This window comes from Pseudoliparis swirei, chromosome 22 (genome assembly GCF_029220125.1).
Source record: "Pseudoliparis swirei isolate HS2019 ecotype Mariana Trench chromosome 22, NWPU_hadal_v1, whole genome shotgun sequence".
NCBI classification, from domain to species: Eukaryota; Metazoa; Chordata; class Actinopteri; order Perciformes; family Liparidae; genus Pseudoliparis; species Pseudoliparis swirei.
The window spans coordinates 10,795,641-10,821,897 of NC_079409.1; the positions used below are offsets into that span (position 1 = coordinate 10,795,641).

The 26,257-nt window shown below is 41.6% G+C and overlaps 1 protein-coding gene across 2 annotated transcripts in view; it reads left to right on the top strand.

Moving 5' to 3' along the window:
- The first annotated feature begins 3,392 nt into the window (after positions 1 to 3,392).
- Positions 3,393 to 26,257, top strand: part of creb5b (cAMP responsive element binding protein 5b) — a 37,355-nt gene continuing 14,490 nt past the window's right edge. Inside the window, exons 1-7 of one of the 2 annotated variants that reach the window (XM_056443775.1) lie at positions 3,393 to 3,470; positions 8,746 to 8,823; positions 9,183 to 9,276; positions 10,729 to 10,850; positions 12,266 to 12,423; positions 23,155 to 23,281; positions 24,637 to 24,747. In XM_056443775.1, the coding sequence (XP_056299750.1) occupies positions 8,770 to 8,823; positions 9,183 to 9,276; positions 10,729 to 10,850; positions 12,266 to 12,423; positions 23,155 to 23,281; positions 24,637 to 24,747 (666 nt within the window). In that variant the 5' untranslated portion in view covers positions 3,393 to 3,470; positions 8,746 to 8,769. Of the gene's footprint in view, positions 3,525 to 8,745; positions 8,824 to 9,182; positions 9,277 to 10,728; positions 10,851 to 12,265; positions 12,424 to 23,154; positions 23,282 to 24,636; positions 24,748 to 26,257 lie in introns of both variants that reach the window. The other variant, XM_056443774.1, reaches the window with a different exon arrangement.

A 26,257-nucleotide genomic window follows, 5' to 3' on the forward strand; every position in this document is an offset into this window, starting at 1 on the left:
GCATTCTTTAGGCCTTTACAATATTGCACCCAGCTGGATTCTAACCTCTATATCATGTTTATTATATCAAATGATATTGTCTTGAAGCATAGCAGAAACAGATCTTCTAGCTCCAAAAACTTCCTGAAGAAATGTGTTTATGTTCAAATCACCAAAGAGTTTATCTATGATAGTCATAAAACCGAATGTTTTTCGTGCCAAGGTAAATTATAAAGCGAGGAATGACCCAATGGTCATCCTGCTCGACAATCTAATCCCAAAACCTAATCCAATTATATTGTGATATCATAACAATGAAATCATTGAAAATTTAATTTAGAATTTTTTTAATTTTTACCATCGATATTTTTATCATCCATTACACTTTTCAAAACCCAGCCAGAGAACATGTTTAGAAATAAATTTAATAATACAGAATGAATAAATACAGAAGCCCAAAGCAGTTTTCAAAAGATTGATGTACTTACACACAAATGCTGAGCACAGAGGACATCACCCAACACTCATAAACTAAAGAGTCCTCACACAGGCAGCACCATTCACCAGCCACCTAATGTAAATGTTACAGGGTTGAGTGTTTGAGTGCGTGAATGTCACTGAGGTTATCTACTGGGAACCTCCCAGCACATATGTTTAGTTGAATTAGGCTCTCCCTTCCAGCAGTGATGTTTGGCGTCCCAGGACCCGAGGACCTTCTTGCTACAGTGTTTCTTAAACTGTTGGTAATACTTTCAAGAATCTTTAATCTGGGGTAACATAAATGTGTATTGATTAAACAAATGCACTTATGTTAAAGTTAAAATTCCCACAGCCCTATTCAGAATATTTTTAATTACCGCATGGCAGTTTTAAAGTGTGGAGAAGACACTTTCATAGATGCTAGACATCGACACAGTATTAGAGCAGAGCATGACTACAAGGGGATTGATTTGAACCTCTGCATATAACAACTAGAGAGCTACTGATTGATTACATTATTTCAGCATTAAATAAAAATACAATTTTAAGAAATCTTCAGAAAAACATACAATGCTGTCTTCTTTTGCTTCCATCTTTCATGACATTAAACAGTAAGTGTTTGTTAGAAGTGAAGATAGTGTAAAACTGAATGTACAATCTGCCATCCTGCCTGTTGTCGTGAGGAGGCCATGCAGTCATACTGAGAACACAACATGTATCCCTGCAGGCACAATCATATCTGCTGTAGGTGTGCAGCGCAGGAAACTATGTTTTACAGTAACATTCCATTTGTTTGAACACTACTTTCCATCTTTAGTTAGTGCACACAGTAACAAAGTTTTTTCAATATTTTGTTTTAAATTGAAAGCATTACTGACACTTTTGTTATTTAGCCTCCTTTTCCTTTTGCACCTGCTGCAACAAAGCATCCTCCCTGGTGCTAATCTTCCCAAGGTGATCTGACTCAAACGCATTGCACAAAGACATAATAATAAAAGGTTTAGTATAATATAGATCAAATCTGCTTTAGTATGGGTCACTGACCCAAACAGTATCAGTTCTTTCCAACCTTAATAGTCGGCTCCTCTGGGAACATAATGTTTGGATTGGTTGGAAAATATATTGGCAATAAAGAGACAAAAGGATGTCATAAACGTTGATTAAAGCTCTGGTTAAAAGACAAAGGCGGAGAAGCTCTGAGTTATGAGGGCTTTTCAGACTGCGTTATTGTTTCAGTGACAGAGCTCTTAGTGCGTCTAGTGAAGTGGTCGCAGGCGAGTGGTAAACATTTCTCAAAGTGTGAGGAGTCATTAATCCCTGAAGCCGAGGATGTCTTCACTACTGGTGTCTGTGGCCCAAGAAATCACAGCCGGTTGGCACCAGCAGGTCACACAGAGCTCCAACATAAATGCACTTTGTACTTTAAATCTCTTCTAATGCGTCGAGGCTGTAAGCCGCCAAGTCAGGAAAGGCAGCGGGAACAATGATGTGTTTTGCACACTCAACTTGTTTGCAAGTGAAACTTGATGATGCATCAAAGGTCTGCCAATGTGTGGCCCTTTCATGAGATGTGTTTTGTTAAATGTACGAAAAAAGAAAGAAATAAGTTTGATTGGCTAATCAGAAAAGGAGCCAGGAGTGAAGAAAACCAACTGCTCTGACAGGAAGGTCCAATAGTGATAATTACACTTTGTTGCTTTGAAATATGAAAACTGTTCCTAATGCCGGATTGGTAGCTGCCAAGAGCCCCAGAATTGAAAGGGCAATTTAAGCGCCAAGTCTACTGGTTTGTGCCAATCCAATTGAATTAGTTCCGGTATATTTTCTAATCTCGATTCCCTAAATTAAGAGGGCAGTGGGGTCCAAATCTAGTTTGAGGCTCTTCATTATAACAGTTTTGGTGCATATATGTTGCATTTGTCAAAATTATTTTGTGTTTCATCAAATTACCACCCAATATGTCTGAGACCATATTCCGCCTGAGAAGAACTGTACATATTCACAGTGGGAAGGAGGAATGAACTAATGTTTGCCTCAGGGCTTCGGGTTAATTCAGTCTTTACTGTCAAAGCATGACAGACAGCCATCTGGATGCACGGATGGTAATCATAGCTTAATATTGCATAAAAGTTCCTTCCAACATGAACAACTTAAAATGTAATAAAAAGGCTTAGTTTCATTTCCATCTGGCAAATACTCTTTGGGCCTACTTTTCTTTGAAACTAATTGATCCAGTAAACTTTCTTTTTTTCACAAAATGGATTTGGACAATTCCCAGTGGGAAAAGCACAGGTGTAAATAATCAAATTAACGATGGCTGAATTTCATTTGATCTGCTTCAATTCCAAGGTCCTCTGTGCATGCTGGCTTGTTGTTACAGTTGAAATGAACACCTGAACTGAGCAGAGCACCGTTCATGTTGATTGAGGCGTGACCTGTGCTTCTCCCACTGTGACAATTTGACAAATCCAAATGTCTGCAGTCAAAAAAGCTGGTTTTAATAAGTGTTCTGTTTGCATTAACTGGAAAAACGTGCATTATCACTATCAGTAGGACTCAAATTGGGTATTGTAATGATTCCAGATTGCTACTTGGAGTTCATGTTTTGTTTACAGCATGTTAGGTCTTGTCTTACAAGTGGTAACGTGTGTGATTGCATCTTATCATTTCCTACCCCACTCTGCTGAGACAGTTTAAGTTATCCGTCAAGAAGCGGCGGGGCAGTGCGCTTATTTGCATGCCTAATTGGTCAGAACTGGAGATTGCGCTTTGAACCACGCCCACTCTCGGTCCAGCAGCAGAGTCCACCCATGCATGTGGGCGTGCACTCGTAAACTCCGCCCCGCTCGCGCCGCCTCCAAGCGGACCGCAATGATTTAGAAGTTCAGGAATCCCACGTGACGTCACCCCGGGGTGACGTTATGCTTCTCTAAATAGATCGTATTGTAATCTTTTCTCAGTCCAACGTGGTTTCTTCTCAGAGACTGCTTCACATTTTCTACACTTGTTTGGTAAGTTGAAAACCTCACACCGCCATGCAGAGGACCGTGCACGCGCCGCTGCAGGTTTGTTGTGTTTGTTCAAAGCGATCCTTTTGACTTTTTCTCCCCCCTTTTTTTTCATGCAACAGCTTGTTTTGTTGTTCCTCAGCAGTGTCAATATGTCATATTTGCTCTTCCTCTTCTCAAGTAATTTGTGCGTGCAAGTGTAAGAGGAAAGGGATCGTGTAGTGAGAGTCCGTGCATTGTCATCGCTCTCCGGTGTCCGTGCGCCGGCCTATCTGTTGACTGTGGAAGTTGAACGCGGAGTCAAGTGCCGCTGATCGGTCTGTCAGGTAGAAAGTCTGCAGGAATTCATCTCAAACCCGAATACGAACTGCAGAGGAGGTCATTGCAATGGATGATTGCCATTGCAATTCACCCCAGCTCTGTTCCAGTTGTGCTCCTTACTCCATCGCTCGGAGCTGGATCCCTGCATCACTGCCATGCCCGTCCCATCTCGGGATACGCAGACCGCCGTTAGTCCCGGGCTCTCTGCGTGCTGCGGTCCCCCGGTGATCGCCGGGATAATGATAGCCCGGTGGTTTTGCTGTCATGCCAGTTAAAAAAAAAAGAGTGATGGGGATGAGTTGCTGAGATATTTACGATCCCTTTTTCTCTTGAAGAGCAATGTGACTAACATTACGTCATTCTGCAGGCCAGTCGATATTTGATTAACCGTTGAGATGTTGAGGGTTACTTTCGGGAAGGTTGTGCTGACGAGGCGCGCTCCGTGGCTGCACGCGACGGCTTAAAAAGAAGAAATATGTTTTAATCATGTGAATACTCCCCGCTGTCATTATGTTTATGGGACAACGCTATCAATAACCACTTGTTTCTCGCGCACGCTGCTTTAGATGCATGTGGAGGCTTTATTGTGTCCCTTTTAATTGGCTGTGTTTAGCACCTGATGATAAGGCTTTTAAGTTCGATGATAATGTTCGTAATTCTGATCATATAATACAGACTGAGATGGAGATTTTTTAAATGCTACTGCAGTGGTTTTAGAGAACAAAGTTGTTGTTTTTAAATGTTTGAGAAAAAGTTTGAAAGATGAAGATAGGCCTACTCTGATACTATTCCACTATGTGTTTCAAAAAGCCTTGCGAACAAATATTCTTTGATCTGTTGATTTATAAAATTGTGACATAATAAAGCAAGATAAATTCGCTTTTTATTTATTTTAAAATATAACTTTCTGTCATCTGCTGAAGAAAATAGGAAGCCAAAAATAGGATATACACAAGAAAATGTGAATAATTACATACATGAATACAAAACCGCTAAAATTGTAAAGTCACTGACTCAACATTAAACTTACTGGATAACTTAAGTTATTTAATAACCTTGATGCAGATCTAATTCTTAACATATTGTACACAATGTTCAGCTTGATTACAGTCCAGCGGCTCACTGCAGTAATGAAATGTGACCTTTATTTGTTGATGGTTGTTGCATGTGCTCAAGGTGAAACATTCCTCTGATAAGGATCGTAGTATATGGGTCGAATATCATCAATTATAACACAAACAGACAGTCTGGCCACAGAAGTCTCACTTGACTTGCACATTTGTAATCATTTAATTCTGCAGACTTTTCCATCTATTTCAGTAAAGCATATAACATTTTGTGAATAAGAATAATGTGAGCACCATGGTGGCTCTCTGAGGAAGCTTCTTTGTTTGTGTTAAAGTGTACATGTTGTGGAAGAGAGTAAGGTTTACATCAGCAGTCGTTTTGTGATGCATTAACTTCAAGAGCTGAAGTTCAGGGCAGACATCGTCAATGAAGGCCATGTTCCCTGCCTCAGGGTTCGCGTGATCCTACCTTGAACCTGTGCTGTCAAAGGCCCAGGCTATGGGGAGCTGGAGATTTGAAAAGCTGTGCATGTTTGTGCTTGCTTTAACCCCATTTACCTTTGCACCCCAACCCCTCTTTTCCTCGCCATATTGTTTAAATCCTAATAAACGGTCTAACTGGAGAATTCCTCCCAACCTCCTCTTGAAATCGAATGCCGGACCCTAATCCTTCCCCTCGCACACATCAGGATATAGTTAATGTAAAGTGTAACCAAATTTCCTCTGCTAAACTAAAACATCTATATCCAAGCCAAGTGCCTCTTCCAATGAAAGGGGTGTTGGGCATTGGTAATTGTAAGTGTGAAAGCTATTGGATAATTCGCAGAGGCATTCACAGAATTAATGGTTACAAGTTGTACGCATCATATGGTTCAAATTTCCTGGAAAATGTGATGCCCAAGTCCTATTTTAGAAACAGGAAGGTAAAAGTAAAATTTCTGCATCTGTTTTATTCGTTATGGATACTCTTTCACTTTCTTATTAGTGCTCTCTGGTGATGTCGTCGTGCTTCATAGTTGTACAATTGATTAGAAAGAAATCCTGAAACCATGGCCGCATTGTATGCACACAAATGAATTGTACAAACAGCTGAAAGTTCTGTATTGCTGTATTTTAAATGTGGCCTAAAAGGTGGACTCACGACATGCCCATAGGATTCTTCAGACTCTGTTTTTCCAGATTCTGTTTCTCCTGGCGTACTTGCCATGGTCCTGGATCTAGTTTGTGGTCAGGGTTGGGATCACCAGTGTTAGTGGTGTTTGTTGTGTCAAAGGAAACCAGGTGAGTTTACAGAGTGGACTGATGACAGAAAGAGAGACCAGGGCTCATTGCTCTCTGACAGAGAGACCCTGTCCAGATGCAGTTCTGCAGGCTCGGTCATGAACAGCTTGTTAGGTAAACAGCACTGCTTAGCATAACACAACATTTGAGTGTTTTGACTGTGCATAAGAAAATAGTCTGAACCCATGAAAAAGACACACATGTACGTAGTGTATGAAGGTATTCATGCTCGACGCGGGACGTGTGGCAGTGAATTAAATTTCGGATTTGTTTTGGTGAATTGATGATGGTGGCAGGTAAAAGTCGAGTGATAACCTTTGAGTTGCATGTGTTTGTTAAATGCCACATGTTGGGTGCAGTATCACTGTTGTAAATACTGTAAATAATGTAGATGTTCTCGTCATTATCAAGAGCGTATATGATAAACAAACTCCTAAGGCTGATGATTAAAGTATCAGCTGCTTAACAGAGCCCTTTGAACTGTTTGTTTTGATGGGATTCAAGCAGTGGTAAACAAGTTGTTGTTGCTTCTGTCGATTCTTTCTCCACAGTTTCCTTCATTTAGCTTTGCTTTGTGGTGACTGAGTGGAGATGCACCATCTTTTTATACACCGTACTAGCTTTTTTTATTCAACCAGGCACTATTAAAATATAGTTTGTCATTTATTTGAGTACAGAAGGGGTCTCCAAGAGGACTCCCTGGACGCGCCCATGCTCTCGGGGCAGCTCTAGGCGAGCCGGGGCCGTCCCGTACAGAGTTTGAATGTTGCTGTGCTGGGGTTTAATAATGACGACTTTAATACTTGTCATACTCACTTAACACCTGTTAAAACATCTGTCAGAATGTGATGGACATCTGTAGTGCTGGCATGTGGTGACGACTCAGAGGTTGTTTGTGTGCGTTCGGTAGAACGCTGCATCGTACTGGACAATGATAAGACCTTGAGATGAGAAATGCATAATAATGACCAAGTAGCCATCAGGCATGAAAACATGATGTTACAGGCAAGAACAAGGGCATGTACGATAATTTTCAGAGAGTAATATAGATATATTTTTTCTTCATTTAAATAGAAAATCTTAACTTGCATCTATGTTTAATTTTGTCTTAGCATAATCTTTACAGACGCAATGCAGTTCATATTCAATTATGTGGTTTTTATGCAGTTTCCTTGTTACCTTTCTTTAAAAAATCATGTACATTTCTACTTTTTCTGCCGACGATAATAGAACCACACGGATGGCACAGATACTGTTGGAAGGAACAATTGCGAAAGTCAATGGCATAATGAAATGTGTGTGAGGCATCAAATGCATTGAATGATTGATTAAAGTGCAATTTAAATGACATGTCAATGCTCTTGGTTTGATCTTGAGAAGCTGTTAAAATGCACCTGTTATTTCTGTTGTTTTTCTCTCTGACATCCTGTCATAAATACCGTCATGCTGTTTTCAATATTTTTTTTAAAAGAATGCATCCTTGTGTGCTTGATTTAGTTCCTCAGGTGAACGCAGGGACAGGATGTTTACAGCATTTGTTGGCCTTAGATTTTATGTGACTCTGGATTCATTTTATTTTATATTTCTTTGATCACAGCCGGAAGGTAAAAGGCACTATATAAAAGGAAAATATATCCTCTTTTTCACTCTAAATTATTAAAGCATTTAAAAGAATAACTCTAGCCATTGCACATTTGACATGATGCATGGCTATGGCTTTCGTGTAACAAGCAATTACTTACAAAGCACATATTTGGCAGTGGTTTCAGGAAAACAAATGTTTTTAAAGTAGTTTTTTAGAAGAAATAAACTGCACTTTGTGTCCATCCCTCATCCCGTTTTTCCTTCTCACTACATGTGTACTAATTGAAGAAATGTATGTAATCCTTAAATGATTGTTGGCTAAAATGTGAAAATAGTGTCAACTTTCAAAAAGCTTATTCGATGAGTTTTAAGTGTCTTCCATTTAACAGTCAATTCATCTCACTGTAAATTAGTGAAGAGGGACTTGCACCTAGCACCAGATGTGTTAGACCATATTCTGTCACTTTGTGGTGAGAATACTAAATTGAAGACATCATGTTGAAACTGTGCTTTCAAACATGGTTTATCGTGTAATTTTTTTTGAGTTGAAACTGATCACAATAGCTCCTAGAGGTGTATGTGCACCTCTGTATATGTAGTTGGTCCTGCAGAAATGAATGTTGAATGAGTTTAACACTAATTGCAAGTTTAATAGAGTGCTATAACAATACATTATTTCATTGTTTTTGTTCTTGCCTGAATTTAGAGCAAGTTATGGTCTCTGATTATGTGTAATAAAAGCATAGTAATAAAAAAAAGTATGCTGGACTATTTAAATGCTTTTCTAGTGTTTCCAGTCCTTTTATAACCCTGAACCGTAAGGTTATTTTAGTGCATCCTGAATTACTGTCGTGTTTGAAAACGGTTTATTACTGAAAACAACCACACAGCTGTTTCAGGTGCAATAGCCATTTTATGTGTAGCACGACACAACAAGTGTATTTTTCCTCTTCGAGGCTGTTGGGGGGGAAACTCATGTAATTCACTTTCTCTCCCTGCTTTGTCCTTTTGTCTTTTTTCTGTAGTTTTATGAGAAGGTGGCCAGAGGGATGAACTCGGACCAGGAAAGGCCGTACGTGTGTAACGCTCCTGGCTGTTCTCAGGTGAGACAACACAACACAGTGTACATGTGTGTTTGTGTCTGCCTGTAGTATGAAGAGGTGTACGTTGAGGAGGCCTGAAGAGTGGGTTACTGCCTCACGCACAGGGGAGAAACTGAATATAAATGAACTGAGTGTAACACAAAGTGATTAAGATGCAGGTTTAAAAATACCTCTAGATCCAAATTATCTTTGAATTGGTTGATGTGCTTTCAGGATGCACTCCCTAGATGACAAATAACAGTAAATGTTACTTTGGGTAAAAGCCCGAGTGTACTGGCTGATTTGTAATCAGTTCTTAGGACACTTTTTTGCCTTTGATTAAGAATATCTTACAATCCTACTTTTCAAAAACTCAACAGCGATTCCCCACGGAGGACCATCTGATGATACATAGACACAAACATGAGATGACCCTCAAGTTCCCCTCCATAAAGAACGACAACATGTTATCAGGTGAGTTACGGCTACATTAATACAGTCTCACACACACACACAACCTCAGCAGGGCTCCCGCTGTGATTGCAGGTGTGTTTCCTTATGGCATGTCTATACCAGTTGTTTACAATGATGTGTTAGTCGACTAAGAATTTATTTTGGACGGCCCTATCTATAATTTAATACTCAAAGAAACATCAAACTATAGATTGTGTGCCGCAAAAACAAATGTCAACCCAAGGCTGATCCATAAGTATAGATCTCCAGGACACACTATCTGACAACACTACACTTGCAGAGATTGTGTCTTCTTTATTATTTACGCTCAGTGGACAGAAGGATCGTATTTTCAAGGCCGGGTGTTCTTATCGCCTATTGTCTGAGTTATAGCGCTCACCATTTCTCTTCCTGAGAACTCAGGACAAATAGTCAGTGCTTTTACTGTAAGTTACAGCTGAGCCACACATGGTAACACGCTCTCACTGGGACTGTCTTCTCTTTAAATGAAAGGACTATAATTGTTGACCTATCGTCCTTGACGCATAGTTGTTATCCTCAACTAAAAATTGACATTACTCGCTTTTTTTTATTAATAGTGCTTGGGTTGTTCAAAATGGGGAAAAAAAGTATATTTGGACTAAAACTGTATTTTGGGTACACAGGTCATGATGAAAGTTTGAGTCAATCCCTGTTCTAGCCAGAATGTATAAACAGATCATGAAGTATGCTTTTAGCCTTTGAAACAACCCTAAAATCGCCTTCAACTGTCTGAAACCTGATCTCTGCCCACCCCCCACAACGTCAAGTTGAATACCGCAGCTTTGCTGAGCTCAACAAATGAGACCCCCACTCAGTAGGTGGGACCTGTACTTCATCAGCTGAAATGGGGCTGTCAAGCGCAGTATCTCTCTCTCTAACAGAATGAAAGTTATGTTTTCTTCAAGTTATGGCAAAAACATAACAAAAATGTACATTCTTTACTTTAGTCTCCATGGAGATCTACATTGGCATCTGTGAAGAGCTTGTAGTCTAACTGCATAGATTAGAAAATACAAAAAGAGTACAATTGAACTGGTTTTGAAAATTAACGGTTAAACAGTCAAAATTATACAATGAATCAAAAACAAATCTTGTGATATCAATACAAATCTTTTTGCTTTTAATTTGTATAACATATACAGTACCTCTTGCAAACATGGTTTGTGTGTGTGTGTGTGTGAGGTACTAATTGTGTTTAATTATGTGTCCTCTCCTTTGTTTGTTTAGTAATGTATGTTTAAATTGGGCCAATGAAATGTACTTTTAAGTTATCATTTATAGTTAATAACTTATACAGTACCTATTGAATAATGAAAATAATAACTGTGCTGTAGTGTTTTGTGGTCCGTGATGATGAATGTGCAGCCTGTACAATTTAACGGTAGTTAATTTCAAAGCGGAAATTTGAAAAAAACTTTCCTTGATTTCCAGACCAGACGCCCACACCAACACGCTTCTTGAAGAACTGTGAGGAAGTGGGACTGTTCAATGAACTGGACTGCTCCATTGAGCAGGAGTTTTGCAAGGCCCAAGAAGAAGATGACAGTAAACAGGTACGGCAGCGTAGAGAACAAAGCCTCAGGCTGAAAGACCTGGAGGAACCCGCCGTCACCCAAAGGGGTTAGTTAGGTCAGGTGGTTATGAATTATGAACTGTTATCTGCCTCCGCCATCAGTCATGTCCCTAACAGCAGACCACACACTATGAGCTGATGCACACACTTTTAATCGATTCAAAACACCTCCATCTCATGTAGCTGCACTCTGTTTGCTTGTCATCCACCTCTTTTCATCCAAGTGTAGTCAGGCGGTGCACGTCCAGCTCTTGTTGTGCACGTCCAGCGTTTGTTGTGCCCCGCCCCACGCTCCCTGATTCCCATCAGTCTTGTTGACACTGACAGACAGACAGGGCTGGCAGGTGGAGATTTGTCACCCACCACAGATGAAGAGGAAGGAGATCAGGTTCTCCACCTGTAACTTCAAACATTTCTGCAGCTATCTCTCAAGGAAGGAGTATTATTTCCTCCCAGACGTACAGAGAGACCCCTGACACAACTTTAGTGTCTGCAATAAAAGACGCAGCCAGACATTTTCACATAAGATGTGGTCATTTTCGCATTATATATCTACCCTGGGGCACCTTTACCTTTAAGGTACTAGTCAAACCACCACAGGATGGACTGCTTATCTAATGTCTGTAAAGATGTGCAGTGCACGCTGTAGCTAAGCTCTCGTCAGGGTGGTTTGGCTCTGGAGCTCGTCTGTACTCGGGTCAGCCTTGTCTAGCCTCCCGAGCCAGTGTGGTTTATGATGGGAGGCTCTGCTAAGTCAGCAGACGGCGAGTCAGGGCTAGACTCCTGGGTGTGCATAGCACAATAAGTAGAGTGAAAGCTTGAAATTTCAGGAAAATAGCAATTGTCCAATATCAATATTAAATAGTGACACATTCATTTACTCATACTTTAATCGAAGGGTGAGGGATTTAATTGGTTGATAAACTTCCCATAATCTTTTCTTCAACCGTGACACGTATTTTATATGTCAGCACACAGATTTTTTAAATGTTCTGACTGTGTGAGTATTCTCTTTTTTTAAAACATGTAATCATTGCCTGCATCTGTTTCACATTTGCCTTGATGCAAATTACATCAACTTGATGTTTTATGCCAAGATGTGTGCATTTAGCTTGAAGATATATTGTTTCTTATGGTCTTGGATATTTCTTTATGTACCGTATATGTGGTTACATGTAACAGAGGTAAAACAAACAAATGGGGCAAAAAACAATCAGGAAAGCTGGTCTTTATTAGACTCAATGTTTCCTGAACTCAGAAACTGCCTGTGGATGATAGTTTACATAGTTTCTCATTACCCATTCAAACAGTTGTAATGCTTAAGCGTTGCTGTAAAACCAACGTGCGGGGAAGAATGTGACATATTCCTAACCTATCATACTCTGCTCGCTGCAGAGCGTCTCACTGCATGGCCAGACAGGCCAAGGCCAGCACCAGCAGTCCCACTCGCAGATGGGCAACCATGATACCAGCATCGTGATCCAGCAGTCCCTGCCCTCTCCTCAGTCCAGCTCCGTCATCACTCAGGCTCCATCCACCAACAGACAGATAGGGTGAGTAGGCCCAGTGGTGGAGGAATCCAGCAGAACACCAGACAAATATAGGTTTATTTGACTTGAAAGAGGGGGAAGAATTGTTTGTGTTTTTATCTTTGCATCTCTTTCCATTCTGTGTTTCTTCTCTGGGATCGAGTAGTAGAAGCACTGCTAGGAACTGCTGACAGACTGAACATTATCTGAGGAGTGCTGAGTGTATCCTCTCACCTCAAGTGCGCCCCTGTCACAGCGACAGCCTTAGGCTCGGCCTGGTCCTTTTGTGTCATCCCTCCATAGTCTCTGAGGTAATGTCAGTGTTTTGTTACATGCCGAGCAGTGTGTGTGGGGCGGGCGATTCATGTTTTGTTGTTCATCCAGTATTGTCCCTAAGCAGAGCATGCCAAAGAGGGTCCCAGGGGACAAGATGAGGTCATTGTTACAGCCTTAGCTGTGACTGCTTTTACAGCGGTTTAGCATTTCATGCTCGAAAATAGTTTCTTTCAGTGTAGGGGAATGTCAGCCACAACCTCAGAGCTCTGTTTCTCTGATACCTTTGCACTGCCATGCTACAGGTGTAGTAAAGAAACAGATGTCAACTGCAGTATTTGTGTCCTATGATGCTTCGTTATTTATCTGCAGGGTCTATCGGTCAAGTAGTAGCCCATGCAGTTTAAAGCATTTTTCATCACAATCATAATCAAACCCTGATGTTCCATATCTGCACACTGTGAGTAATGTACGTCGTAGATATGCAATTATATAAACTCTACCGTCATCCCTCTACTCATGGTAACATAGGTCTTTGAAAGAAATGTCTTTCCCTCAAGTTCCTTTTTGTCTTTTAATATCAAGAATATAATCGTTACCACATACACAATTTATACACTTTTTTCCTTCTGGAGACACTCCTCTGATCTCATTCCTTCCTTATCCCTAAACCCCAGCCACCTTCAAACCTGTGCCAGGGCTTTGTTACAGTAAACCAGGCCTGTGTGCAAGCAAGACATTGAGATGGCTCGGTGTTCGCCCTGTGCTGTGCCGAGGTTGTCCTGTGTAGGTTTACTGCTCGAGGAGCTAGTGAATATTGGATGGGAGGCCCGTCACTAAGCCTGACTGACACTCCGTCAGGCTCTTTGTCGAGGACAGGGATGGAATTTCAACCCCTTAAAAGAGCAGCAATCACTGCCAGTAACAGAGACTCTGCTTCACCTGAGTTTACCTGGCGTTAAACACTCACCAGAGCCAGTCTGCTTTCAGCCACAGGATGGCACGTAAGTCTCAGCTGCAGTTATCATTGCACATTCATTATGGGGCATTTACTAAGCAGCGCATGTGCTGTATGTGCTAGAACTGCAGAGGCGTCACTTCCTCACGAGGACAGTGGAATCCATATGAACCACATGAATAGGATGAGTAGATTCACACGAGAGAAACATTTGGAAATGTTTACATCAGCAGGAAAATGGGCAAAGGAAACTCCTCCACTAAGAAGCAGTGCTTCCACAGGAAGCCATTAGGGCCAACCAAAGGCTCTGTGCACAGGGTCTCTCCACAGGAACTTCCCACACACAGAAAAAGCCGGACACTTCACAGGCTAGCTGTGCTCTGTCCGGATTGAGTGTTAAGGAGCCTGAAGGTCAGTCAGGGGTTCCCTATGATGCCGCTGCTGTCCTGTTAAGTTATTTCAACTGTAGTCAATCTCCTCCCGATTTTTCTTTTTTGCGTGTGTTAGTCCACAGTGCATGAAGTCTTTAGCGTGCATGCTTGTGCTTAGTTTCTGAGACGATTAGCAAAAAGTTGTCCTAGTCAATTAATCTGCCTCGTTTGTGCAAGTGATCACTTCAGGCCTATAAAGCTTGTAATCTCTGTGATAGGAAGATCTCTGAATGAGAAGAAATCACCAAACTAAATCGGTTTAATCTCGCCTCCATCAGCTTCCTTCGTTCTCGGCTGTGCTGAACGCAGTGTGAGCGTCCAATGAATTAGGATAACAAGTCATTTTCATTGCTCCACAATGTTTACTAAAGAGCTTTGAGGCTTGGAATCAATTAGGATTGGCTTTCCTCAAGTCCATTTACTTTAGGGTTGAGCTGGGCCTGCAGCTGTGAAACCTGAGGACCTCTCTCTCTCTCTCTTTTGTCTCTCTCTCGCCCTCTGCTCTGAGTCCCTAAACAAGGTCTTTGGGGAGCTGCACTGACACAAGCCAGTGTTAAAACCAGGGATAAGAAACAGCCATCAGATCTTAATGTCACGGCTATCATTATCATACAAAGTGAAGCGGCCTCCAACAGCTTATCAATTATAAACATCTGGAGTAAAATATGTTGGACATTACTCGTCAACCATGTGAGATACAACATTCTGTGGAAAGCTCAACCTTTTGACTGAGAAGAGATGTGCTGGTATCGGTGTGGGCAAATGGCACAAAAAATAATAATTCTTGGTGGCTCTGGCCGATCGCTTCTCGTACAAAGCCGAATCAACGTGTATGCGGCTGGGTTCAGAGCTGGTCAGGAGTGGTTACTGTACAGATGTGGTCAAATATCTGATCATCAGTTTATGATGATGTGGTATTTTATTACATATCTTAATTTTGGCTGAGTATAAAAACAGCTGCGTTTATTACATGGGGACATTTTCTTTGATAAATGTTGAGAACTTTATGAGCCTAAAAGGGGCCATCCATAACACCACTGACTGCTGATATCAGTCAGTTTTGGTTTGCCACCATCATCACATTTAAAATGTCAGAGGAGAAGTTAGTATCACTTCATTCCTATATGTAAATGAGGCAGGAACAATGTATTTTGATTCAAAGTAGTCCAGCATACTCAAGAGTTATCTTTGTTTTCAGTTTTCTACAGGATTGTTCTCTAAACTTAAATGTGTTTTGTTGGTGATGTCCCACACTGGTTGTACTCTGTGCTACTTTAGGTTTGTCACATCACCGTGCAAAGCTCTAAAGGAAGTGCATCTGTGGGTTTATTTCTCATGCTGCTTTAACTGCACAATATGTATCACACTTCAGAGCCAACAGCCATTTGTGTTCCTTGTTGCTGCTTTTAAGGGAAGTAGCACACATACATGTTGGTCTGCATGCCTTCTAAACTGCAGGTTTCATGCAAAGCTCGAGTGTAGCATGACACATTTGAACTTCCTGTGTTTTACTCAAGATGATTTGGTGATATGCTAATCGATTATTGAGGACCAGTGGGTAAAAGATCGTGCTGATATCTGCCATTCTCTCTATTTCAATGAATATTTTAGATGAATCTCATTTGCTTTTGATTACATATATATATATATATAGATTATGATTATTAATAAAGATGATATGATTTTTAGATTAATTAAACAAATTAAATGCAATACATTTGCAAAGGCAGTCTGTGCATGGTCTTTTTATTGTATTTATTTAGATCCCGATGTAAATTAGTTTTCTTCCACAGTTTGGTTACATATAGTACTTCCGCTTTTAACTAACAACTAATAATGATAGCGTAGTGGTGCTGATAGTTTTGATAATTTGAATTCCATATCACGTTTTTTTTAGTTCACTTAATACTTGTTTCCCATGCATGTGATAAAACAAATGATTGCAACACCCATTGTGCTGGAACAGTTCCATGGAGAGTAATGGGCTTTCCATGGACACACGTTGAACTCATGACCTTCACAATTTAAACAAAACTTCCTTTATTATTGTTTATGATTAGATTGCATTCAGAAAGTGGTGATAAGGAGGGAGGTCCGCCCTGAGTGCAGGAGCGCGCAACCTCCACAAAATGCCGGAGGTGCCCTCATGCTCTGACTTGACAAATGCCCTTCTCCACATATGGCACACAACTGTTGAACTGTGTTTGAAACTGTAAAGATAATGCACATGGAAAAGTATCAGCCAGAGAGAAGAGAAGAACACATACAATAAGGTAGAATGCAATCTATTACAAAAGAAGAAGGAGAGAAAAAGAAAGGGAGAGAGAATGCAGGATGTACATCTGACCTGAATTAAGATGAGCTCATTGTGTACTGCAGTGGGTTTAATAGTGCGTTTGTAGAGGAACGCCCAGACTCTGTTCCCTCTCATTCCAGTGGGGCTGTGTCATCCCTGCCCCGGGGCCACCACACATGCAGGCTCCTGCGCAAGCAACTCACACAGAGGGACATGCCTCACAGCTCCGGAGAGCAGGGATCACAACGTGGGGAAGTGTGGAAAAGGGGGATCAGAGGTGGAAAGAGGAGAGGAAGAAAGGGATCAGAGGTGGATGGAGGAGAGGAAGAGGAGGATAGGAGGTAGATGGAGGAGAGGAAATTAAGGATCAGGAGGGTGGACGAGAGAGGGGATGAAGAGAGCCGTCAGATGTGAGGACATATGTCTTCTACCAGGTTGGGTAGCGGTGAAGATAAAAAGACATGTCTGCACAAGGAAAGGAAAATATAGATCATGTTTGGATGGACTTATGGATACAGCGGGATCAGAATGAATCAAGGTGTGAGAAAAATGCTCTGAGATTTAGTCAAAAGAATGTCAAACAGAGCGATGACACTGACGCTGGAAGTCCGGTATCAGGTGGCTAGATGAGAGGAAGAGTATTTGTTAAAGGAGGAGTGGGACAAACAAGCTCAGAAATATTCAAGTTTGAGTCTATGAAGAGGGAGAAAGATGAAGTATTATAAAAAATGAAGTGGCGGTGTAAGCCAAAAATTACAACATCAGTCAGGTGCTGTCATGTTAGCTAGTCACAAGGTGATGTTTATTTCTGATTGAATGGTGATAGGAATGTACTGACATACTTTTTTTACTTTTGATGGAAATGAAAGCAAACCTTCTCTCAGCTCATAGCATCTAACAAAACAAAACAATATCATATTTGGTGAATAAATACCACAACACTTGCACTAATTCAGTCCAGAGAATCATACACCAACATCTCTCAACTGTGCTTTGGCACGGCTTAACTCAGCTTGAGACTTTGTAATGTGAGGACACCCCATCCCAGATCCATCCCAGTCCAGCACCCTCCCAGCATCTATCCCTCCACTAGCCCACTAATAAAAGTCAGCCTGTGTTGTAACCCATTAGGTCTGATTTATTTGATCAGATTCGTATTATTTCCTCAGTCCAAACCCCATGGCACTCTCCTCCCACCAGTGATTAAAGGCAGTAAATCAGGGGCAGGTCCTGTGTAGTGTTTACTCAGAGAGCCAGGCAGCTGCAAGCTGTTTGAGGCCCTTGTTTCTCACTCTGTTTACCTCCGTTCCCATGGCGACTACACCACCGTCTCCTGAACGTCTGGAACTTGGCCCTGGGCTGTTTTGGTTACGTTAGAAAGTTTTTAGCTGCTGTGTCTACCCAGACCTCGCAGTGACTTCACCCAGTGAAGAGTGAGCGCAGAGATGTTGGACGAGTCGAGGAGGGAAAGAGAGGGAAAAGCGAGAGGAGGAGAGGAGGGAGGGACGAAATCTGGGGGTAGGCAGGCACAGGGTGGGGGAGGGCGAAAAGCCAAGAGCATTACATCATTGCTGGAGCAGAGTCAGAAAGGGAAGGATATGAGTCAGTGGACTGACTGCACCTCTCTCTCTCTCCCTCTCTCTCCCTCGCTCTTCTTGGACGACAGCCAAGCCCTTGTGTTTAAGTCCCCGGTGCTTGAGTTGGAGCTGGGACTGTGTGGATTGGGACAGTAAAGCTTAGTGTCTGTGCAGACTGCAGGATTTGTAGGTTAGAGCAAGCCAATCCAGAGGGGCTTGAGATGAGGTGTGGGCACCCTGAGGGGTCCAGAAGAGAGTTATAGAAGAATAACAGGACGATGAGAGGACGGAAAACATGAGAGAAACCAGCAGGATAACTTAGAGAGTTCAACGCAGAAGAAGAACTCGGAGAGAGAAGAAGGGCTGGCGGTGATGTCATAGTGGAGTGAAAGTGGGCGGGGGGTTGGGGGGGGGAGGGGGTGCGGTGGTGGTTCTTGGGCGGGGATTGTGGAGGAGAGCTGGGCTGAGAGCAAGGCACTCAGTAATGTGAGAGTGCAGGGTCAGGACTGCAGAGTGTCTACCTGCTCTCCCCCGGGGCCCACGGCCCAGGCTATTATCAATCCCCTCAGTGGAGCCGCAGCCTGTCATTATTCACTCGCATGCGTACACACACATGCACACACTGAAACACTCTGAACATTAATCTACTAATCCACTGTACGGCCTGGTGCATAATGTATTCACAGTTAAACAGATGTAAACACTGAGAGAAAAAGAGAATTAAAAAGAAGACGCATCTCAATTAGAATGCCCTTATCATATACATAAATACAGTATATATATATATATATATATATATATTCATAGAAACCCTGCATAACAAGCTCAATAAAGTATATGATGCCTTGATACTATGGGTTGCAGCTAACTTTTGTTGCAGCACACTTTTGTTTTGATTACTTCTTAATGAATCTGCCAAAAACTAACAAATGTATTAATTGAAGAATGAGAAGGTCAAACACAGGTTAAAAAAAAGTCAAAGAAGAAAATGTTCTTCAGGTCTTTATTCGGGAAATAGAAACAATTTAAATGAACAGACTTGAGTTTCACCTCTGTTGATACTGTAATGCATATTAAACAAAATATTATATACAACACAATTCTTATTTGCATCAATAGATGTCTTTATTTATTAGCAGAGTCAGCACAAAGCTGAGTGAATCCCCTGAGGAGGCGCGTCCGATGTGTTTCCGCCCACTGCACAAGCAGGTTGTGTTTTGTTGTGCGGTGGTGGTGACGGACACGGTCCTGCCCCCCCCACCCCCACCCAGGTGACAGGCGCAGCAATGCAACCTGTACGAGCTTCAAAGGAACCTTTCTTCGCGAGAAAGCAGCAGCCTGACCTGCAACAACCGAGTGACCGGCCTGTGCCGTGTCCTGACCTCTGTCACACTGTCATGTGATTTGACTTTCATTCACTTTCATTGATTTTCGTATTGGAGTGTTTATTTCTGGCAAGCACTGGACTTTATATAGTTTCTCCCAATCACTTCCAGAACCCAGTTTTAAATAATTGTATTTTTTTTACTCCTCTGCTTTAGGGTTAAAAAGATCAGATTTTCCATCAAAGTTGCACGAAGCAATCTGCCTAAGCAGGACCATGAAACATTACTCTCACGCTGAATGTGAATGAAATCATTAAATCAGCATAATGAATGTTGTGAACAATATGTGAAATACAAGGGGTTCAAATCAAAATCATATGATATAACTTGTGGAGTACCACAGGGTTCTGTATTGGGACCCCTGCTATTTATATTGTACATAAATGACCTTCCAAAAGTCTTAAAACGTGTTAAAAGCATCCTCTTTGCTGACGACACAACTATCTACATTTCATCGAAGGACCACGATAACTTATATCAAACTGCAAATGAAGAGCTAAAAATTGTATCTGATTGGTTCAAAGCGAACAAGTTATCTCTAAATGCACAGAAAACTAATTATATGCTAATAAATAAATCAAATAATCTCCTCGTCAAGATTTTAGGCTTGAGATTGACGGGCTAATGTCGAAAAGTCCAGTGCACCAAGTTCCTTGGTGTCTATATTGACGACAATCTGCGCTGGCATCAACATATTGACAGTTGTCGGAAGCGCTACGAGCGGCACATTTGCCCTCCGCAAAAATATACTCTCAACAGAAAATCTGGTTTGTTGTACCACAGCCTTGTCCATCCGCACCTCTTGTATTGTAATATGCTCTGGGGATCCGCAGCTAAAACTCAGGTCAAATGTCTCGAGATTTTACAAAAGGGCTGTGCGGATCATCTGCAACGTGAAGAATAATGAACACACTGAGCCGCTTTTTAAGAGATTGGGCATTCTGAGATTTACAGATCTACATTTATGTCCGACAGAAATTTTTATGTACAGATTTATGAATAATAATCTGCCACATAATCTGTTACGTATTCATATAAATAAACATACAGTCGACATTGTATTTAAAAGCTTCATCTCTAGAGGTCCAAAGCTCTGGAGACAAATTCCGGACGAGGTCAAATCGGCATCCCATCAAGGCATTTGCTTCTCGACTTAAGCCATCTCACTTCATTTTGAAAGTTTTTAATATTGATTTACAGCCTGGCGCACAGTACAATAGAGGAAAAATATTTAAAATAAAATGTATATCCATAATTTGATGTTCGTGATATTATTTTTATTTATTTTTCTAAGTTATCATTAGTTCACATTTGTCTTCTATTATTATTTTTACTATGACTTTTTCTTTTTTTCCTGTTCTGGTTTTTTTTTTTTGTTGTTGCTTGTACGACATTTTATGTTTCATCCATGTGTGTGTACTGTCTGTGTGCCTGTGGTAGTTGGGAGGGGGCGGGCTAAAGGGGGGGGGGGGGCCGTCTAACTCTCATCTCAGAGTCCTCCATTCGTAAAAAAAATTCTGTTGTTTATGGAAAATAAATTACTTCCTTACTTACTTACTAGCCCTCTGAGGCTAATTTGTGATTTTGGACTATACACAATAAACTGAATTGAATAGCATATGCTTACATATGCATATTAAACAATGTAATAATATAGATATGCAAAGGATTACATTGTAATGCATTTAATATTTGGATATCCTGTGTTATACCCAAAACACTTTTTATATAACAAACAAGCCCCTTTTAGATACTCTAAAATACCATGAATGAGTCAATTTCAAGGAGATGTGAGCAAAGATTTTACAGCATAGTTTAATATTTCCACCTTGGTTTGCGGTGAAAAAATCTCTTCAAAAAATCTCTTTCATCTCATCAGGGGGTCATGGTATAGAATACAAATCCTGAAAAAGAGTTAATACAAAACCGACAGCGTGTCACCGCCACTGCTTGGTGACTGTTATTTCATCCTCTCGGACGATGGCAGTCTGAAGGCAGACCGTGTTGATGTAATGTGCAGCTACATGGCATACCTCATTGTACTTTCATGACTTCTCCCATGTGGAAATGTTTGGTTTCGCTGTGTTGCTCAGATGTCAAATGTGCTGTTAAATGAGTGTGATTGTGATAAATTGGGATGTTAGACAGGCGTGACACACAGTTGGGATGGTAATGATGCTGTGTGTGGAGCAATCTTAAATGTCTGGAGCTTAAATGCACATATTTAGGTCTGGAAAAATACAGTTATTTATTCAGGTGGGGGAGCATTTGCTCTGGTGCAACCCCCTCCGCCCCCCCTCTGCCCCCTCTCCGAAATCGCCATCACTCCTTCACTACTCACTCGCTAATCCAGGCTATGATGCGGTCAATTGATTATATTAACCCGTTCAACCCAGCTAACCTAAATGCTTCTTGTTTGCACACATGTTTAAACACTGAAGGAAATGGAGCTTGCATTCATCCTGATGTTATCAATAATATGGAGATTTATTGATTCTCCTGATACAAGTTTTAAAGAGTCAAGTCGTGAATGCAGTTTTTTTTCAAACTAAAAGTAGCATCACCCTGCAGCTGGGAATACGGGTTCTTACAAGCAGAGATTTGGTGGCAGTTGTATGAATGATGTCACCGCGTGCAGATGGGTTGGTCTGGCTGTTTGGATGGCTGCAACCCGCAGCCAGTGACAAGACTGCTGTCAATAGTTTAAGCTTAGCCCAGGCCACATCTGTATATGTGATGTATTGATGTGGCCATGAGTGTGGATAGGCCGGTTGGTCCGTGCACACTTATGTGGTCGCCAAGAGGTTTTTTTCCCCTTGGGACTCCCACCGCTGTAGCAGCTTCTAAAAGTGGTTCTCGTCATGCACGTCTTGCGGTCGTTACGACAAATAATATGCATTCATCAACGCCATCATCGTTATTCATCCATTGTACTACATGAAGTGTGCTTGTTTTAAGTGCATCCAAAAACTCCCAAGATGCCTCAGCTTTCAACTGCAGCATGACTACACAGCCACACACTCAAACGGGAAAACTAAAAACGAAAGAAGTCGGGGGAAACATTTGCTCTGAAATAGCACAGATGTGAAATGAACACATGTGTGGAATTGTTTTTAAGATGCAAGAGAAATTAAGCGATCTCACATTGTAGACTTTTAGACTAACGCAATGGTTTTTTTCCAGGCTATAGCATTTTGTAAACTTCTTTTGAACTTGAGTTTAGTAACACAACATGATAATAATTATTTATTTTTAAAAATTAGCATTTACGAGTACAAATTAAACAATTAATGAATGATGTATATGACTATGACATTATACTGTAGTATTTGCACTGTAAATACTGCCAATATAAGGTGTATTTAAAAATGTATAACTCTTCCTATGAAGAAAGATATTCAATGATTGAATGGATATAGACAATTAATCTTATTTTTTTGTCTAGATGTAACATGTGAGGTATAAATTAAGTATGTTTATTTGTTCCTTTATTAACAAATGACTTGCTATAATGCATGGGTATTATTAGAATGATTTGCTTCCTTGCTCTCTTTACAACTGAGAAAACTCTGACTGCTGAAAGCTCTGAAAGAAATCGAGTAAATGTTGCTTGAATTCCAACGTTTTTTTCTCACAAATTGTTATATATGATTACAGCTGTTACTAGCATTAATTAGCAGTCATTTTGTGTTTATACACCACTTGGAAGCTTCACGGTATAACTTATGACTATAGCACCGTACAGGTGGTGATGGTTATATTTGATGTTGTCATATGACAAAATAATAAGGAAAGCTGAACTTGTCTGAATGTCTGTCTGTGTGTGTCTTCTCAGGCCTGTCCCCGACTCGATGTCCTCATTGCTGCACCTACGAAACAGACCGAGACAGCCTCTGCCAGCCTCCATGCCTGAAACTCTGCCAGACCCGACCATGCCCGGCTCCTCGGCCGTGCTGATGCCTGTGAGTACAGCAACAGGGCACAGAGCCCACTCACGGCTGCACTCGCATGCAGAAGCAGAGTCTCTCACTCATATGTGACGACAGTGTAAATGCAGACTGCACGTAAACTTCGTATTAGTTCGGGATGTCTTCCATCACTATTTAAATGGTTTAGCACAGTTTGTGAGGAAGGAGTCTACCACTGGGTTTAGAATATATACTATTTTGTAATTTAGCCAAAATAATTAGAGGACCAACTTTGGGTAGCGGGGAATGATAACAACTCAGAAAAGGGTCCTCATATCAGGATTCTAATGATACAACATATGTTCTCATTGTAACACAAGACAGACTTTGTTTATGGTATGGGGAAGAAAAAAGCTCCCAAGTTTATTAAATTAAGAGCTAAGCGATTTTGGGGTAGATTGACGGTTCAGGAAAGGGGTGCAGGTTTGGGTGATATTTTTACACAAAACACACTTAGTGCAATTAAGGCTGTGTGTCAGGTTCTAGGCCTGAGTCTCTGTGGATGAGGGGGGTGAAGCGTGGGGGCGGGGGTTGTTGGAGAGGGGCCATTCCCCATGGAGACCAGCACACCACCCAGAGTTCAGCAGCTGGGAGGCCACAGCAGCTCACACACGTGTGCATGCTGACGCTGACACAAAGGTTTCTTCTTTCCTGCATGTACTGCTCACATCATCACCCTGCGCAGGTGACCTCTGACCCCTGTCAGCTGAACCAGCTGATTTCCTCACATTCAGGTCTCAGCTGTCACACATGACCACACTGACCAGGGTCACTCAGAGGCAGGCAGTAACCACATACACACACACACACACACACACACACACACACACACACACACACACACACACACACACACACACACACACACACACACACAAAGACAGATTGAAATGCATTCATATCACTAACTCACACCTACTTGCATCTCGTTCATCTTGTTAACACATCCTGCTCCAGGAGGGCCCCGGGCTTGATATGTTAGTCCGATTGACACCCGCCACATTTTGTCAGAAACACGCATACCCCTGTTGCACCGGCTTCCTGTGTTAAGTCCCTCTGTGCTGGCTTCCTGTTTTGGGTCAGCTCCAGTTATCATCACACAGAGCGGTGCACAGTGCAGCCTGTCATGAGAAATCAGGCTCTCACGCTCTCTCACCTCATCCCTCTTAGCCTCACACTTAATATTATATATATATTTTTTGAAAATAGTGATCTTGAGCAGCTTGTTAAGACAGAAAAATAGCATAATCACAGCTAAATAGATTGTGTTTTGATTATTTAAAAACAAGTTTTGTGTTCTGGGAATAATATTTTTTTTAAGGTTTGACTTTTGTTATTGAAATCTTCAGATGGAGAGACAGATGTCAATGGGCTCCAATATGATGGCTATGCAGGGACCCGGCCACAGCAACTCCTGCTCTTCTGCTCACATTCCCTCCATGCACTCAGAAGCCAAACTGGTGAGCACACGCATGTATTCACATGGATACATACACACATTTATGCACACACGGACATAAGTGCACACGCTCAGCGTGTTGCAACTTTCTTTTCCACTGGGCTGTGCCAGCAAAGCTGTGCTCTTAGGTCTGTGTGGATTTCATCATTTGGTGTGTAATCAAAGCTGTGTCTGAACCTGCCAGTGCAGCACTGGAGACTCTGGCTAGAATAAAGGGCCCTTTATGTGGTTGTGGCAGGGCTGCCCACCGACTGCCTGATATATATCTTAATGTACAGAACATGTTCTGTAGGTCCTGCAACTTGTTAGCACTAGTTTACTACAGCAGGGGGAAATCAAATGACCTCATCCTTCACAAAGCAGGCAGTTAGAGCAGTGGGAATGAAACGGAGCAGAGAGACAGAAAGAGTGAGAGTCAAAATGAACAGAAAGAAACCTTCCACCCGGTTCAGCTTTGCATGTTAGCACTGCTTTTACTGATGCCAGTGACTGACAATATTAATCTGATTAACGACCAACGGACGGAGAGTTACACTCGGGGTGATACGACTCCTGTAGCAACATGACCACCAGCCAATCTTTGTTTTTAAAATAAATAACTCTGAAAATAGAAAAAGGCGCCATATAAACAAGAGCAAGTGCAATACGATTACAAGCCATATTGAAAAGTATTGGCTGCTCTTTGTCTTTGGAAAGGTTCACTGATAGCTGAATGTGCTGGACAGACACATCTTGTGGAGGGAGAGCGAGTGAGAGGAGGTAGCAGAGGTCATTAGAAGAGTTATTGCTCTGATACAGTAGAGCGGGAGCATTCCCAGGGCATTTAATTCTCCCTCTTCCCCATGCTCTCTCAAGATTGATTGTCTTTGTAGTCTTTTGAATCTCTTCAACTGTTCCTATGGTAACACGCTGGGGTAACACAATATTAGTGTATTAGGCTTATCTCTCCCCTGGCCATCATCCAGACACATCTTACTCTTTTTTTTCTCCTCCTATCTATGTAATTGAATTGTAAATGCTCTGTTAGTCCTCCCATAAACATATGCAGTCACTAAATGGCTACAGGCCCTGCGACCATGCAACTTTCTGGGTAGTTGGCCATTCAGACACGAGGCAAAGCAACCAAACGTGGATCAGTTGAGATTCTGCTCCCTGATGTCTGAACACAACTGATGGAATTCCATGATTGTGGACAGAAAGTGAGAGACTAATTGTGTTATCAGAGTGCAATCTCCAGCGTAGGTTTCATAAGCATAGACGGGGTTTCTAATGTCTGTAATATCCGCGTCCGGGCCAGGTCGATAAATACGACCTCGCTATCGGATAACTGGTCCATGATCAGGCCCATGTGTCCCCTGCGACGTTCTCAATCCGGCTCTAATCGCATTACCCCGACCATGTTGACTTTCCGCCAATGGGAAATCTCCTCACTGTAACCCCACACCCCCGAGGCATGGACCGGGATGCACTCTTTCTACTCAACGTTTACATTGCGAGAGCAGAGAAGGGGA